Genomic DNA, 17,906 nt, shown 5'->3' on the forward strand with positions numbered 1-17,906 from the left:
CAAATGGAGAGGAATGGATTTACAGATGAGTCTTTAATGAAGGAGTGAAGGAACTACAATGCCATTAAGTATCGCGAATGATAATCAAAAGAAAAAAAACAAAAAAAACAATTAAGTTGTTCATTGAAAGCATAGAAAATTTACAAAATGTTTAAACATTGTGCTCACCAAAATTTTAGAAAGGTTTCCAAGTTTTGGACAATCAGCTTAATTTCTTATCATAACTTGCGAATATCAATGAAGACCAGCAATAAGGAAAACATTTATTTTTGATTGCACAACAATAGTAATGCGTCACAGTCAAACATGCCCCTTTCACAGCTGTGATTCCTGGATTCAACCTGGCCCAGACATTACTGGCAGCAAACATTTATAGCTTTATTGAATGTCAGAAAAATGAGGCCATATACGGTTTAGTATTTTCTTGTTCTCAACCACACTTTGCTTAAGTATATATATATATATAAGTATATATATTGCTTAAGTATACTACTATATATATATATATATATATATATATATATATATATATATATATAGTAGTCAACATTTGGAGTGGATCAAAACCTTTCATCTAAGTGGTCCCTAAAACCTTCTTCTTAGGACAACTTTGATTAACTTATTTTGATCCACTTCAATTGTTGGATATAGCTCTATATCTCTTTAATATAGCTGCAATCAATGATGACGGGCCCAAGCTGGCGCCACCACCACCTCGATGGCTTTTATATAAAAATTATATTAAAACAATTATATAAAACTATGTTGTCAGTGCTCTACAAATGAACAAGTTCTATGCCTTTATTTTGTTATTCAAAATGATAGACGTTTCTTATCCTTTAATGCAGGCAAAAGCATACAGCAATGAAAGGGTTAAAATCTACACCATCAGGAGTGTAAAAAAAGATTCACATACACACACACACACACACATATACACGTTTATATTACATTATATTTTTCTTGTTGAAGAAAGTCAATTAATTTAAATTCTACATATTATTACTTAAATAACCATTTTTGTTATTTAATAAAACAATATCTTTTTGTTTAGATCAAAAATAGAATTTAAATTAATTGACTTTCTTCAACAAGAAAATTATACTTTGTGCCAGGTTTTATAAAATAGTTTTCATAGACATAGAAAATATTGATTAGGGCAAGTTATTTATTTTTCATTGGCTCCAATTATAAAATATAGATGTGAACCATTACGCTAATTTTTTTTTTAATTGGATGAATGAAAACATTTAATGTGTAACATTTTATGGCAAAGATTAGAGATGTGGATCTATTCTGAACTGTCACTTCCTGTTTGTTGCTGCCACATGGTTTGAGTTTAGACCTTATAATCAATTTTATAAATTATTTATTCTTTGCTGCTAGATTGAGTGAACATATCCTCAATTTTAGATACTCTTAAATACTTGGACATGGTGACTGACTACGTTGAGTTTTCAACTCATTATTTTGGCTGTTTGTAAAAGGCAGAGGTCTCTAGACTCGGTGATTGAGGGCCGCTGTCCTGCAAAGTTTAGCTCCAACCCCAATTCAACACACCTGATCCAAGGTCTCACTAGGCATAAGAGACTTTCAAGCAGGTGTGTTGGAGCTAGTTGGAGCTAAACCCTGCAGGACAGCGCCCTCCAGGACCGAGTTTGGAGATCTCTGGTAAAAGGCTTCAACAATGATTGTTATTTCTGAGGAAATTAAATTATTTAGAGTCTGTCCTATGATGATTTTGTTTTACAAACAATTTACTGAATCTGTTCTCTCCTTCTGTATTGTGGTATGGTATTTATGTTTGACTAATAAAAATTAAGTATAGCCTTCTGAAGGTGTTAGAGGAAAATATTGGTGTAGATCAAACTGGTCCTACTGAAATTGTTCTACTTTTTTAAGTTTTTACCTTCACATGCATTGAAAAAAAGATATTTGGATCAACAACTACAAAAAATCTCTAATTTGTTACAAATGTATTAGGCAAATGTATTAGTTTTTCTTAAATTATATTTATGGTTTGGGTCAAACCTTGGATTTACATTATCATATACATCAGTTCCACATTAATCAGTTATTAAAAAACATAATTTGTTCAAGTAAATTCAACATCATCAAGTTAAATAGTAATTTTATGTGGTTTCATGACAGGATTCAATTTACTCAAATTCATATCGTTTTTATTACATCACTGAATTACAACAAGCTGTTAACAAGCCATAGTACATACTAAATACAAAGTCAGCTCCTTAAGCAAAGCAGCAAAGACATACTCTTTGTGTATCTGTGAAACCTTTACATTGTTCTTTACACTGGAAAAAGTTTCTTTACATTATTAAAATGTTCTTCACACAAAGAAAAAAATTGTTCTTTTAACCCATTAGCATTCCTAAGGTCTCTTTTTGAATGCTAAGAGGTTAAAAACTGTTCACGGAAAGCTTCTTTGGGGAACCAAAACTGTATCATATACTGCTCGCCTTTTTTATTTTATTTTTAAGACATTTTCATTATGTACTAAATAATTAACTCTTTTAATTTTCCTTTATCTTTATAGTTTCCAAGAGCAATACACAAGGACTCGCTGGTAGTGTAGACAGTCATCTAGAGAGCAGTGCTCTGAAACTCTTTCAGTTCTCATGGTTTCAGTGTTCCATTACTTTTCCTTATGTTGAGGTCTCTCTTCAGCTGACATGCTGCACAAGTAAAGCAGCAGTACGAGACTAACCAGTCATTACACATGGAACCCTGGAGACAAAACCAAATCCAATTCAAACAAAAATGTAAACAATAGGCCCTATATTCATAGATAGATAGATAGATAGACAGACACTAACTTGTATGTTGTATTTAGTTCGGTAAACACTTCGGATCGGCATGCCTAAACCACATAAGCAGCACTCATTCATGTCGGAAGCAATGGAACAGCCCAAACAAGGGAGGCAGAAGAGGCCACAACAGCCTAGTAAAAATATATTGATTCAAAAGTAAATTACATCAGCAGGATAGACGTATAACTCACAATTTACTTACAATATATTTGTGTTCAGTGCCACTGGAATCACTTACATACGCTCACATCTTCACAGCAGCCCATTAAGTCTGTGTGAAAGTCTTGGGGTTCAAATGCAGCAGGTTGAGATGTGACCTCCATGATCTAAAAAAGATAAAGAAATTTAGAGCATAAATAAAGAAAAAGAAGAAGAAGAAGCATTTTTCAAACCTATACCCTCCTGATACCCAGAATAGAAAGTTTTTGAATTTAGTTAAAAAATTTAGCTAACCACATCATTGCATTATTTAGAGCATAAGAAAAAAAATGGAAAAAACAACATTTTTGAAAAATTATATTTCAGGGCTAAGTTGTTTTAAAAAATGAAATGACATGAAATTACATGTATAGGCACTTGCACCGCGGTTCATTTCGAATGACGACACATCTATATAGTTTGTTGAAAAAAGCAACGTGTAAAACAGACAGAGTTCGGATAATGTATGTTTCCGTCGATGAATACCATTCTGGCTTTCCAAAACGTTACAACAGCATTGATGAAAAAGCGTGGACAAAACTGTCACTCTCTGTAAACTTGGTTCACTGCGAGTGCCGCTCGGATATGATCAGTCATTTCGAGCACAGGTGAGACCTGAACAGCACACGTTGCTATCTGTGTTTAAACTAAACTCATTTAAGCCTAGCTAATTTAAACGTTCAAGAGCAAGACGTGAAAGAGAACTCGCGCGCGCTGTGAGAAGATTGGTGTGCGTTCATCTTAGACATTAAGTTCAGTTCAGTTTAGTTCAGTTCTCGTTCAAGTCATGCGTTTAAACGGACAAATTCACATAAAAATTATGTCAACGTGCCGTCTTGGCAAGTATCCTAACAAACATAGTCGGTTAGCTATGTCTTGAGTGAACATATAACAGTAGAAAAAAAAGGCATGTGTAACTGCAGCCTGTGTTTTTAATGTTATTAAACAACAAATGAAAAATCACTCACTGCTCTTGACTGAATTGCTTTTGTAACTAAATAATGCTTAATCTTTATTTAATTTATACAGTGAAGATAACATACAGTGTTATTTTAGATTTTATTATTCATTTTCTGTCTGAAAACTACTGATACCTGAAAAGCACTGTTTATTCAACGCTATCTCACGACCAATTCGTACTTATTCTACGAGGTGGCTATTTCGTAAACCCCAGTGACGGTTAGGTTTAGGGGCGGGGTTTGGGGTAGGTCATTCGTATGAATTCATACGAATTTGTCAACTCGTAAAATACATACGATTTAGCAAAAAACGTATGAATTAGTAGCCTACGAGTGAGGTCGTATGAATTCATACGATTTAGCCACCTCGTAAAATACGTACGAATTGCCGTGAGATCGGTTTATTTTATTTGAATCTTTGTGCTATTGTATTTTTTTTGTGCTGTTGCTTGTAGTTTGATTATTTGTTCTTATTTTCTTTATTTTTATTTGACAGTTGTCCTTTTTTCCCTGAACATATAGCACATACCAAACCGTACCGAAACCGTGAGCCTAAAACGGTGATACAAACCGAACCGTGAGAAATTTGAACCCTTGTACCCCTAAACTATGAAAAAAGAAGTGTAGCCTAATAATGGGAGTAAAAATTGGCAACATTTTCATAATAATATCTAATAATTAAAAGGAGTATATAATTTATTTCGCTATTCACTTGTTGTGTCACCCAAAATGCCTGATAATCATGATTTAAGTCCCGGTGTCCTCTACAGAAGTCATGTATGAAATCAATGCCCTGTTTTGTAACAGAAAGTCATATTTTGATTAGAAACCCCATTTCATTTTCCTGAAATGTTGATTTATAACAAACAATTTAAAAAATAATCTGATTTTAATGATAATTACAAAATATTATCATATTTCCATAAGAGTGCTAAATTTAATCACTAAATTAATGTCAGTCATATTTAAAGACCAAGGAGAAATTGTCATCAGTGAAACTTCCAAATATTTGGTATCTCTCCAAAGCCCTGAATGCTCAGGACATCCAAACTGACATGTATGATGTAAGAGAAATTCAGTAAAATATGGTGTCCACTACAGAGGACAAAAGTCTATTCCTGGGTCCCTGGAGGTTAAAATAAGACATAGAAGTTGTTGTTTTTTAATTAACATAACATTTAGATGTAGTATTTACTTAAAAAGTTTACCAAAATGTAGGTAATTTAATAGTAGCTTTACCTGATTTTTCTTTGCAGTTGAGTCAGGATATTCCACTATGCACTGAAACATGTACAATAAACCTGTTATATATGGTTTAAAATGTCACATGTTCAGTCCCACCTTATGCATGGAAAAAGGTCAGTACATACTTTTTTATTGTCAAAATATTTATTGCCCTTCTTACATGTTCAAAGTCCTGCAACAGTAATTGTAGTAGCTAATGGTTATATTATCAAACGTGATTTTCCACAAATTAGCTAGTATTGTCTTTCACACTTTGATGTACTGCCACACCTCACATGTCTGTCAGATTAACTGAATTGCATTAAGGCCATTAAAGATGACAATCACCATTTCTTTTATTAGAAAATTAAAGCAACTGTAGGGTTATGTTACCTGACAAGATGTGACATTATAGATTATGTTTAATCAGCCGTGTGAAGCTCAGAAGTGATTTATTGCTAGTTAAGTAAAACACTGTTGCCATGAGTATAGTAACGACATACCATTTTTATGACTTACCATTTAGATTCAGAGTACACACTGCTATTAGGCGGCTGTTGGGCTTAATATTGTTAACTACAACTATTAAAAACATTAATGTTAATGGTAACACTTCACAATAAAGTTCATTAGTTAAACATTAGTTAACGTATTAACTAACAATGAGCAATACATTTGTTACTGTATTTACTAATCTTAATTAATGTTAGTTAATGAAAATACAGTTGTTCATTGTTTGTTCATGTTAGTTCACAGTGCATTAACTAATGTCAACAAGATTTTAATAATGTACTAGTAAATGCTGAAATTAACATTAACAAAGATTAATAAATGCTGTAGAAGTGCAGTTCATTATTAGTTCATGTTAACTAATGAACCTTATTGTAAAGTGTTACTGTGTTAATTAAAATATTCTGAAATAAAATTATAATTATAGTTGAAATGCTGCCTTGGCAATAATTGTGAAGCACTAAAATTATTACCTGCACATAAATAAAAACTAAAAAAATAAATAAATTAGCAATAAAAACAAAACAAAAAATAAAATAAAATAAAATGCAGAAGCACATAACAAAATAACTAAAAATTAACATTAAAAATAAAAATATAAAATTAAAAGCCAATTCAAAATATTAATAAAACCTAAAATAAAAAGTAAAATTACATTGATTTATAGAGATGATAAGGAAAAATCCTATAAAAACTGTAGAATCCATGTGGCAAGTTCTGAGAAATTAACTTTAAATTAAAAAATATTTTCCCATACACTCACATAAAAAAACTTTTTTCAAGGTAAAGTATTTTTATAATAATGTAAAATATATCAAAATTACTTTGATTTAGAGGAAAAGTTTTTCAAATAATATTTTAAAATATACCTAAATAAATAAATACAGATTATTCCATGATACTGGAGCAGTTTACATATCGCATATTATATTTTTATCATTATAAAAAAACCCACTATAGACATCAAAGAATTTGATTTGTTTTTTCCCCCCAATCTGCTACAAAATCAGCAAGCTCATTGCAGGAAAATGAGTCAGTATCAGAAAAAGTTTTGTCATCTGTGTACATGGGTCATTCCATTCCCCATTCCCTTCCCAGACAAAGTCTAAGAGGCTGGACTTAAATCTTGTGCAACTATGCATGTCCACTCCACCCTCAAAATCAGAAGGATAATAAAGCCTTTAAAGCAGAGGAAAATATGAATGTGAGCAATTTAGTTTAGCTTAATCTCCTGTTAGGGTTATTTATGTCATTTTTGGATATGAGCAGACTAGATGAAAATGTGAGGTCCCATCAAGATTACATTTTTTATTCATTGGCTTTCTGGAATACTTGATCCTGATTGGTCATCTGTAGTGAAATATTTTGTAGAATGACTGCTAAACCGTCTAATATAGCTGCCAGTCATTGCTCTGACACGTTATTTTTTTCTGGTTTGTCTATTTTTTATTTTAAAAAAGTAAAACCATTTGCCCATGACCCTTTATTGTTGTATAAATTGTCATATTTTCGGCAGTTTTAGTGAAGCATTATAAAAACACAAGCTAGGTAAAAGTATTCACCCAAAAGGATTTCGGGTTGTTTTCATTTAATTTATATACAAAATACAGAAACACCACAAAAAAGACCATCAATCAGAGGTGTATGTTAGAGGATTATGTACAAATGGCTCTGGCAGAAGGTATTTTATAGGTTCACAATATTTTCCAGATAGTTTTTTTTGCTTCGCTGTGTGGTCCTGTAACTGGTTCAAATGAGTGAACTGATTCAGCTTCAATCAGTGTTTGAAGATTCAGTAGAACTGTCAGATGAGGACGACTCGGTGTCTTTCTTTTTCTGTTTTTTCTTGTGTTTCTTTTCTTTCTCCCTTTTCTCCTTTTTCCCTTTCTTCTTGTGGCTCTTGTGCTTTTTCTTCTTCTTGCTCACTTCCTCCTCCTCATCACTTGATGAATAAGACCTGAGGGTATGAAAGCATAAACATATGATCAAACAGGGCAACACTGACTCATAAAATATATAAAATTGTGATATTACTATTCTAAAGAAGAAAACAGAAATAAAAATCTTATTTTAAAATGTTTTAGTTAAAAAGAAATATATGTAGGTACATATTTATAAGGGACTAGGACTGCCACATCAATTTATTTTTTAATTTCTTTATCAGATTTTTCTATGTGGAAAAACAAGTACACAGACATCAAACCTATCATCAATTTGAAAAAAAAAAAACAAAGCAAATAAATACTAAAAAAAATCCACAATTTTAATTCTTGATTAAAAGGTAGTCCGTAATCATCACAAACAATATGTTGATGAATAATTTTTTTTTGAAAGACATTTACAATGCCAAGCAAGTTAAAAAGTGCTGTGATTTATCAAATATGTACCTCTTTTTGGCCTTTCGATGGGATCTGTCCTTGCTTTTCTTTTTATGCTTTTCTTTTTTAGAGTCTTCATGAGAACCTGTGTACAGAGTATGTATTTAAAAAAAGTTTCCAAACAATCATTAAATCATTCAATGACAAATGATCACTGCTAAATCATGAGAAACAACATTAATCTGAGTAGACAGGTAAATGTGTCACTGAAATTCTAAATACATATTAAAAAAGACCCAAGACAAGAGTGGAAATGTACAGTCAAACCTAAATTTATTCAGACACCTTGAACATTTAATTCATAAATACAGTTTATTCACTGTGGTTTAAAAAAAATGGTAATAAAATATGACAAGATAGAGAGTTAAACTGTGTCAGAAAAAAATGATCTTAATTATGTCAGATAACACTTAAGCAAAACATGGTCAGGTCAAAGTGTGTGAATAATTTACGGAATAATATCTTACTGGTAGTCCACTGTATGAAGAATTTTTGGGTATAATATGTCACAGTTTACTTTATTTTGCAATCCTCACTTACATAAATGAACTATAGTGTCCTGTGCCCACTAGTAAAAATATATCAAAAATATCTGAATAATTTTTGACTGTTTGACCGTAAAGCTTTTCAAGTCTAAACAGTTAAGTAACCTTTTGATTGGCTGCTGCCGAAGATCTTTTCTTTACTGACAGTTTCCTGTTCCTCCTCGTCACTCTCCTCACTGCTAGTGCTGCTCACATCCAAAACAATGTCCTTCCTCGGATCCACACGAACAAAATTACGGCATTCAAAAGTAAGATGTCCGGCTGATAAAAACATAGGATGATACAAAAGGAATAAAGTATAAATAAAGTGAGGCTAAACAGCAATGATTAACAGACAGACAGATATTCACAAGACAATAAACAATTTAAACTAAACTGAAAATTATATGCATGTTTTCATGTGTAGACGACAGACAGACATAGACAAAACACAAATCCAACTAAACTTAGAAAGACAGACAAATAGACAAACAACAGACAGATAGACAAACAACAGAGAGAGACCGAGATAGATAGATAGACCTTTTGTTCTGTAAGACAGACAGACAGACAGATAGATAAATAAATAGATAGATAGATCTTTTGATCAGTATGACAGACAGACACAGATAGATAGATAGATAGATAGATAGATAGATAGATAGATCTTTTGTTCTGTAAGACAGACAGACAGAGAGACAGATAGATAGATAGATCAGTATGACAGACAGACAGACAGACAGATAGATCTTTTGTTCTGTATGACAGACAGACAGATAGACAAACAACAGACAGAGAGATAGATCAAACTAAACTGTATGTATAATATGTATGTTTTATGTGTAGATATATAGACAGAGCACAATTACGGCTCATTTGTCGATCATCTCGATATACTCACGATATCCACATCTTTTACAGCCAGCTCTGATGTTGTCCTTGTTTGGACCTGTTGGCAGGGCATTCAATGAGCTTATATCGCTTTAAGACTTCAATTCATGACCACACCACATATTACGAAACCAACCCCAGCTGTAAGAAAACGTGCTTTCGTAGGATATTTAATAAAGGCGTCATTATCCAAAGATATGCCAGAACTGATCTGACTCACCGTTTATAAAATACCGAGCAGCGCACATTATATCAAAACACTGTTTTCATTCATTCTTACATCAGTTAACAGTACCATGTGTAAAATATGAAGTATAAAATATGACATGCAAGGATATGCGCTTGAAGTGAATCGACAGCTCAAGTGAAGATACTCATGAAGTGATGTGATACTTTCTAGAACAATCCAGAGGAAGCATATCGACAACAGTGACTAAAACTAATGGACAATTCATTAATATATGCAAAAGCATACCTGGGACAGCCATTATCTGCGAGGCTGTTTATTGGTCTAAATAATAACACAGCAAAATAAAAATAAAAAACTCGTTGTTTTGGTTCCGCCGCTTTTCAAAGCCTGAAATCAATCCGTCTGGTAAAAGACTCCGGCTGGAAACACAGTGCTTCCACGTACAGACTGTTAATCGATTTCCCTGTTATATGTTTGACAAATATTAATACATTAAAAATTTAAGCACCGGAGAAATATAGATAACCATAAAAGAGCACAATGTTACAAGATTAGTAACTTAGATAATTTGTTTTAAGAGGTGCTCCTATCCTGCCTTGAGACGCTGAAGCCGTGTTTTGTCTAATTGCAGACATTTACACACTAAAACATATTAATTCCAATGATTTATAAATGATATGTAAAGAAATCAAAGGGATTAAAGAAAATAAATTTACTTGGTAATCACAATCAGATGAGATTGGTCCATCTTATTAGCGCGGAGAAAAGTAACATGTACCACCTGACCTGACAACACCATCAACGACTGCCTCAGTTCAGAAGCCGTCTGGTCAAGAATTTACCCTTGTACACCCAGCTTTTATATACATATGAAAATACACACAGAAGTTGGGACAGCGTGTACTATCATTCGAGTGATTTCTAGTCTTTGACATGATCAATTCATATTTACTCCGTTACGATAGGGGGCGATAAGGCCGAACAAACGGCGCAGGAGCAAGTCTGGCGGCATGACATGGTGCGCTTGTAAACATCACATAAGAGAATAGTTCATATATATTAGACGTGCTTACTGCGTTCTTGTATATCTGTGAATATTTTGTACTTTTGCTATCAACCAATGAAACAGTTTTGAGGGAAGTATACCAAAATAATACGCGTTAAAGATGAGCAACATATATATTCAAGAGCCACCCACTAATGGAAAGGTGAGTTTCAACAACATCTCAAACTCATATTCATGGATAGTGAATCTATAAAATAATGAATGCACTGTTACGTTCTGTGTCTAACTTTTATTCAGTGTCTAGCTTTATTTGTTCATGTAAGTTAATAGTTTTCATGCAACGAATCATTATTGCATAGAAAGAAAGCAGTACTTTTGTTACATTTATTTATTCACTTATTTTATTATTATTTGCATGTATTTTATGTTTTGAATCTCATTTGATACATCAGGCTTGATACGTACATGATCAGTATGTGAATATGAGTGAATATGAAGCTCTTATTGGTACTTAGGGGGGTGGTATACCTAAGTATACCTCAGTTGCTTCAGTCCAGTTAATGTTCATCTTGAAATATTACTAACTAGATTTCACTGCAAAATATCAATCAGATGACAGATTGTGCATAACAGGTATTCTAGTAAAGTTTTGAACATGTTGATAATTTACCTTAAAAATCCATGTATCAAATATGATACCATTTGATTTATCTGGTTAATTTTAACTATTTTAGCAAACTTCTTGAAGCACAAAAAACGTTGTGTCTTGTACAGTCACAATAAAGCAATTGAATTGAACTGATATATCTCATAGGTGTTGCTGAAGACCACTGCAGGTGATATTGATATAGAGCTCTGGTCTAAGGAAGCGCCCAAGGCATGTAGAAACTTCACTCAGCTCTGTATGGAGGGTAGGTGGCATCATTGGTAAAATTTGCAGATATAAAATGAAAGGTATTTGCTGTGGTTTCAGTTTTTTAATCAAATACCTGCACTATTCTTCATAAACAGTGCTTTTGTTTTGCAGGTTACTATGATGGCACAGTCTTTCATCGTGTGGTGCCAGAATTCATTGTTCAAGGAGGTGATCCGACGGGCACTGGAACAGGCGGGGAGTCCATCTACGGTCGGCCTTTCAAGGTTGATCTTGATTTTATTGATTAGAGTTGGCTTTTTTCAAGATTGAATTAATGATCTGCAATCATTATTTTTCATAATTTAATTAAGTACATATGTTTTTATAAGAATGTGCAGGAAATCATTGTAAATGATATTAACAGTTTATCTTTTTCAATGCAGGATGAATTTCACTCCAGATTACGCTTCAACCGGAGAGGTTTGGTTGCTATGGCAAACGCAGGACCTCATGATAATGGGAGCCAGTTCTTCTTTACTCTTGGACGGGCTGATGAACTTAACAACAAACACACCATTTTTGGAAAGGTGATGTTTTGCAAAGTGTTCAAGAAATCTACTTGCAAGTGTATGCCTTTATGACCCATTTAAAGGGACAGTTCCCCCAGAAATCATAATAGGCCAGGACTTTCTGAAAAAATACGCTACTGTTCAAAAGTTGGGGTCAGTGTGATTTTTTTTTTTTATTTTTTAAAGAAATTGATAATAATAACAAAAGTTTTTGGTGCAGCAAATCAGCATAGAATAATTTCTAAAGGATCATGTGACACTGAAGACTGGAGTAATGATGCTGAAAATTCAGCTTTGCATTACAGAAATAAATATATTTACATAGAAAACAGTTATTTTAAAGGAGACCTGTTATGCAAAATTTACTTTTGCATGGTGTTTGGACAAATGTGTGTTGGCAGTGTGTGTAAACAACCACCCTATAATGATAAAAATGCAACCACTTCTTTTTTTATTAATCCAAATAAATCATAAGCAGTGTCTCAGAACAAGCCCTGGCAGCGTGACGTCACATTAGCCACAGGCCCCGCCCATGGATGTTGACAGACACTGCCGTTTTAACATAGAACCGCCCTGAGCGAGTTCACAGCCAGTTGTACACAGTCCGCCATTACTGCACTGACGAGAATGTCTCCCAAACGTTTTAGTTGTTCTGTAGCTGGATGGATTAATCCAAATCTGAGCCATTGAAAACAAGGTAGATTAATTTTGATTTCCAAGAAAATGCTCCCTCAATTCTACCGAAATTCGTTTGTCTGCGCGAATCATTTTACACTGGACTGCTTTGTGAATGAATGTCAATACAAAGGGAAAATACAAAAAAAAGGTGGTGATAAAAATGTGCTACTCAAGGATGTATAAGTACAAACTGTTCGTGATCCAGCTTAAGCTGTAATTATAGTCTCCAGAGTGATACTGGGTACGGCAGTAATGAAGGTGAGAGCACTTTATTACATTTCATCGGAGTTGATTTACTGATATAGAGCTATCCAGTTTATTAAGCACCACCCGAAAAAGGCATAAGGTCTTTATATATGCGTTTACTGTTAGTTATAACGAGTGTTTGTGTAATTCGCTATGTATGTTGGTGAAAGTACAAGGGAGAGAGAGTTTATGGATAATACTTTAATGCACATTTGCACTGTGTTTTATTAAGCTCTTACAGTGATTTTCTAGAGTGAAAACTAACGCTTCATCTTTTGTGTGAAGTACAATAAACGTCATAAAACTCATCTGTATAGTTTTGGCCATCATCATTATAGTGCGTCCTGACTGACTCCTGACACCGGACAATCAGCTCTTGAAGCCCCGCCCTCTTAGGCCAAGTGCAGCAGCTCATTTGTATTTAAAGGGCACACACTGAAGTGGCGCGTTTTTGGTCAACCACAAAAAGTGGCAATTTTAACATGCTATAAAAAATTATCTGTGGGGTATTTTGAGCTATACTTCACATACACACTCTGAGGACAACAGAGACTTATTTTACTCTTGTAAAATGAGGCATAATAGGTCCCCTTTAAATTCTAATATTTTTTTCTGCATTATTACATATTTATTTATCAGAAACATTTATCCAAAGTGACTTACAACTGAGCAATACAACAAGTGATTCATCTTCAGGAGAACATAAACATGAGAAATGCTAGCAATGCTAGTCATTCAGAATAGTACAAGCTAGAACAGAGAGACACTAAGAAATAGTGAAAGCATAGACAAAGAATTTGTTTTTCAGCAGAATGCAGTTAAGTGCTTGCAGAAGAGATGAGTTTTCAGCTGTTTCTTGAAAATTGTCAGATATTTTGCTGTCTGGATAGGGTTGGGAAGATCAATCCAGCAGTAAGAAACAGTGAACGAAATGTTCTTGATAGTGATTTTGTGCCTCTCTGTGATGGTACCACGAGGTGTCGCTCCCTTACCGACCTCAGGCTTCTGGAGGGCGCTTAGACTCATGAGAGAGAGAGAGAGAGAGAGAGAGAGAGAGGAGATAGGAGGATGCGTAGCTCTTAGCTGTTCTGTATGCAAGCATCAATGTCTTGAAATCGGTGTGAGCTGTAACCGGTAACCAGTGCAGAGAGATAAAGAGAGGTGTGACATGGGCTCTTTTGGGTTTGTTGAAGACCAATCTTCGATTGTGCATGTTGGAAGGTTTGATTGCACATGTTGGAAACATGTAAACCTGCATGACGGTTCTGCCATTTCGATGTGTCTTTGAAGATCAGCTGCTCATCCAAGATTACCCCAAGATTTCTGTCTGATCTTGTTGGGATTATTGTTGCTGAACCTAGCTGGATGGTGAAATTGTGCTATTCTGATGGAGAGGCTGTAAAGACGAGAAGCTCTGTTGAGTTGCAGGTGATGTTCTTTCATCCATGCCGAGATGTCCACCAGGTAGTCTGAGATCTGTCCAGCTACTGTGGGATCTTCTGGTTGAAGTGAAAAGTAAATTTCTGACTTTCTGTCACCTGATGTAGTTGGGTTCCTTCGCCTCTGGCTTGCTCAGTTGGGGACACTTAATATTCAACAATATTATTGATTTGACTGCACTGACACTATTGGATGAGAACTGAACTGAGCTGAAATTAACTTTTGAACTACACCCCAACGATTAACGGTTGCATCATTGAATCATTTTCCTGTTATTACTGTAAAGCTGCTTTGAAACGATCTGCAATGTATAAAGCGCTATATAAATAAAGGTGACTTGACTTAAAGCTGTGTCATTAGCATAGCAATCGTAGGAGAAACAATGTGCCTGCACAGCAAAAACGCGAGACACAAGGTCAGTGGAATGAAAAAAAACAGCACAAGGTCTAGAGACGTGTTATATAATTTTTCAAAAGTTGAACTTCTGTGTTTTTAGAACACATTCATGAGATGCTGCAAAAGATGTGAGCGCAATGGTTAAAGATGTCCGTCTATCATGTGTTTACATTGAAAAACAGTGGAAAAGTAGCACAGTGGAATGGAAAAACTTGTTCTGTGTGAACGACCCGTTGGTGAAGAGAAGAGGCTTCTTTCAAAAACATTACAAAATCATACTGACCCCAAACTTTTGAACAGTAGTGTACAGTAAAAGAAATTTCATTTTTGGGTGAACTATTCCTTTAAGTCTTAAACATTTATCACTTAATATTGGTCAATGTTTTTTTAAATGCCTTCTTCAAATTTCTTTTTTGTCACGTGTCATTGTCAATTTTTGTTTTTTGCTGCAGGTCACAGGAGATACTGTCTACAACATGCTCAGGTTAGCAGATGTGGAGTGTGACAGTGATGAACGGCCACTCAACCCACACAAAATTCGATCCACAGAGGTTTGTTCAGTCCCCTGAATTGGTTTTAGCATTTTAATTTGATTGACCTTTGTTTTCATATGCAGTCATTGACTGGTCATACATTCTTACACAGGTCCTACATTCTGCCTTTGATGACATCATTCCGCGTGAAATTAAAGTGAAAAAAGTAAAAAACAAAGAAGAAGGGAAGAAATCACAGTCCAAAGCAACCAAGTATGCCACACTTAAACTTTTCTTTCTTTCTTTCATGTATTTAGATGCCAGCATCAAAGACAACATGACATATAACTATTCACAATGCATTTAACATCTATCAAGTGATATATTCCAGCGGTTCTCAACCTTTTTGACTCCAATTCCCCCTGTTGTCCAGAGCAATAACTGAAGGCCCTCTCATAGGCTAAGATATTTTCAGCATTTCTGTGGTAATTATGACAAAAGCTGTGGTTTTTTTTTTGTTTTGTTTTTTTTTTTTTTCCCTTGTTTTTTTTATTAACAAAAACTTTTATATGTAAATAAATTATAAATTAATTAGCCATGATTCATTTTTTTACGATTCCACAGGTTTCAAGAACTGTATGCCCTCAATAAAACCAGTAGCTATTGGGAGGGGGAAATAGGAAATATGCAATCCATATGACAAAGTGTTATATTATTATTATTTATATAGTATTATATAATTTATTCAAAATTTTAAATTGGCTTTTATTTTTATATTTTCAGCGTTTTTAAGTTTGTTGTAGTAATTTTATCATGTGCGTTTGTAATTTTTATTATTTTTTTAATGTTTCCATATAGCTTTAGTTTATTTTTATTTCAGTTTTAGTAACTTTAGTGCTTCAACTTATTTTATTTCCATTAGATGCAATGGCAACATTTCTAGTTTTCATTTAAGGTTTTTAATATATTTCTTAATTTTTTTAAATATACATTCTATTTTATTTAAGCTTATTTCAAATTACAAAAAAAAAACAAAAAAAAAAAACGTTCATTTTAATTTTAGATTTTTTAGCATTTAAATTTAGGTTAGAGTTAGATTATTTTGAGATATATTAACTCTTTCCCTGCCAGTAATGTAATTTTCAGGCAATCCATATTTTCATTGTTTTACGGTAGGGGGTGCAATTACACATCTTCTGAAAGAGTACAGAATCTCCGGATCAAAACACAGGCAAAAAAGGAGCAAAAACAAGTGATAAAAAGCATTGCTTTTGCACATTGTAGTCTTTGTGGGTAAAAAATGTTTTTTTGTTCAAAATGTTGCTTTTTTAGTTGAGTTGATAAAAAAGAATGCATGGAGCTAGAATAAAACAGGGTTTTTGTTTAAATGCAGAGGTCCTGTTCTTTTTTTTCTTTTTTCTTTTTTTTTTTTTGATATAATGAATGTTCAAATATTTTGGAGGGGCATGAAATTTTTGTGCAAATTATAAAAAAACACTGGTGGTTTAGTTTTAGCATGGTTACTGCAAAAAAATATTCTTATTGAATTGTAAGACCACTTTTCTTTGCACATAAGCAAAAGGCACATAGGCGCCATCATGTAGTCAACTTGAAAAGAAAAAAAAACACTGGTGGGGAAAAAGTTAATAATAATTTATGAATTTAAATACTTTTAAGTCATCCTGCAATGCCCTTGGAAGTTTCCTGAGGCTTCCTATTGGGCCCATGGCCACCTTGTTGAGAACCGCTGATGTATTCTGAGATGAATATATAACTAAAAATAATGTTGATATTTGATTTTATCCATTAGTATTGATTGGATTGTGGAAAGTCAGCTGTGACGTTATGATTCTTGCAGGCACCCCTATAACTATTGCTCATACTCTAAACATTAAACTTCTGGAAATCATTCAATCATTTGGACCGCAGACATGAATAATATATCAAATCATGTAGATTGCCAGTCTTATCAAAAGCAGTCAAACTTAAGGATGTTAAAAAATCCAATATATTTGCAGAAAATAAAGGCTCTATCTTTATATTATTATTTTAAAATTTTTAAACTTGTGATTAGGTTTGTTTTTGTTTTGATGCTGTACAAAGATGTTTCAACAATTTAGTGTTAACCAGGGAAGTTTTATTCTAGGAATTTCAGTTTGTTGTCGTTTGGAGAGGAGGCCGAGGAAGAAGAGGAGATGGTCAATCAAGTCAGCCAGGTAGCTTTGTGTCCAATGACAATATTCGTCTAAGGAGGTGATTATTCATGTGTGGGAAAACGAGCAGTAGGTGCTTTCAACATGCCTTTTCTTGCAGACCATGAAAGGGAAAAGCAAAAGCAGTCATGACCTGCTGAAGGATGATCCCAAGTTAAGCTCTGTTCCAGTCATTGACAGGTCAGGAAAAAAATCTTTCCGTCTTCACATGAATAGTTCCTATTTCTATTTTAATGTCATGATATATTGATGATACAATAGCTTAAGCATGCAGATGTAATCCATAATTCCATATTTATGCAAAAAAGTTTCATTAAATTGTTTTAT

General features: G+C 33.6%; 3 protein-coding genes across 3 annotated transcripts in view; 1 reads left to right on the forward strand and 2 right to left on the reverse strand.

The window, feature by feature from the left end:
- Positions 1-2,634: 2,634 nt before the first annotated feature.
- LOC137028402 (placenta-specific gene 8 protein-like) lies at positions 2,635-6,702 on the reverse strand. The gene is made up of 5 exons (XM_067397159.1): positions 6,589-6,702; positions 5,225-5,266; positions 3,067-3,154; positions 2,835-2,959; positions 2,635-2,745 (listed from the first exon to the last, which is right to left on the reverse strand). The coding sequence occupies exons 3-5, from the start codon at positions 3,149-3,151 to the stop codon at positions 2,635-2,637; spliced, it is 321 nt and encodes a 106-aa protein (XP_067253260.1). The 5' UTR covers positions 3,152-3,154; positions 5,225-5,266; positions 6,589-6,702.
- Positions 6,703-7,247: 545 nt separating this feature from the next.
- Positions 7,248-10,133, reverse strand: srek1ip1 (SREK1-interacting protein 1). Its single transcript, XM_067395679.1, has 5 exons — positions 9,988-10,133; positions 9,523-9,570; positions 8,748-8,903; positions 8,107-8,182; positions 7,248-7,676 (listed from the first exon to the last, which is right to left on the reverse strand). Exons 1-5 carry the CDS (start codon positions 9,998-10,000, stop codon positions 7,493-7,495), a joined length of 477 nt encoding a protein of 158 aa, XP_067251780.1. The 5' UTR covers positions 10,001-10,133; the 3' UTR covers positions 7,248-7,492.
- A 363-nt stretch (positions 10,134-10,496) lies between these two features.
- The window catches only part of cwc27 (CWC27 spliceosome associated cyclophilin), a 51,144-nt gene continuing 43,734 nt past the window's right edge, over positions 10,497-17,906 (forward strand). The window contains exons 1-8 of the mRNA XM_067395680.1: positions 10,497-10,910; positions 11,523-11,619; positions 11,736-11,848; positions 12,008-12,151; positions 15,346-15,444; positions 15,539-15,639; positions 17,513-17,582; positions 17,680-17,759. Coding sequence (XP_067251781.1) covers positions 10,869-10,910; positions 11,523-11,619; positions 11,736-11,848; positions 12,008-12,151; positions 15,346-15,444; positions 15,539-15,639; positions 17,513-17,582; positions 17,680-17,759 — 746 coding nt within the window. The 5' untranslated portion in view covers positions 10,497-10,868. The remainder of the gene's footprint in view (positions 10,911-11,522; positions 11,620-11,735; positions 11,849-12,007; positions 12,152-15,345; positions 15,445-15,538; positions 15,640-17,512; positions 17,583-17,679; positions 17,760-17,906) is intronic.

Source organism: Chanodichthys erythropterus, chromosome 10 (genome assembly GCF_024489055.1).
Source record: "Chanodichthys erythropterus isolate Z2021 chromosome 10, ASM2448905v1, whole genome shotgun sequence".
NCBI classification, from domain to species: Eukaryota; Metazoa; Chordata; class Actinopteri; order Cypriniformes; family Xenocyprididae; genus Chanodichthys; species Chanodichthys erythropterus.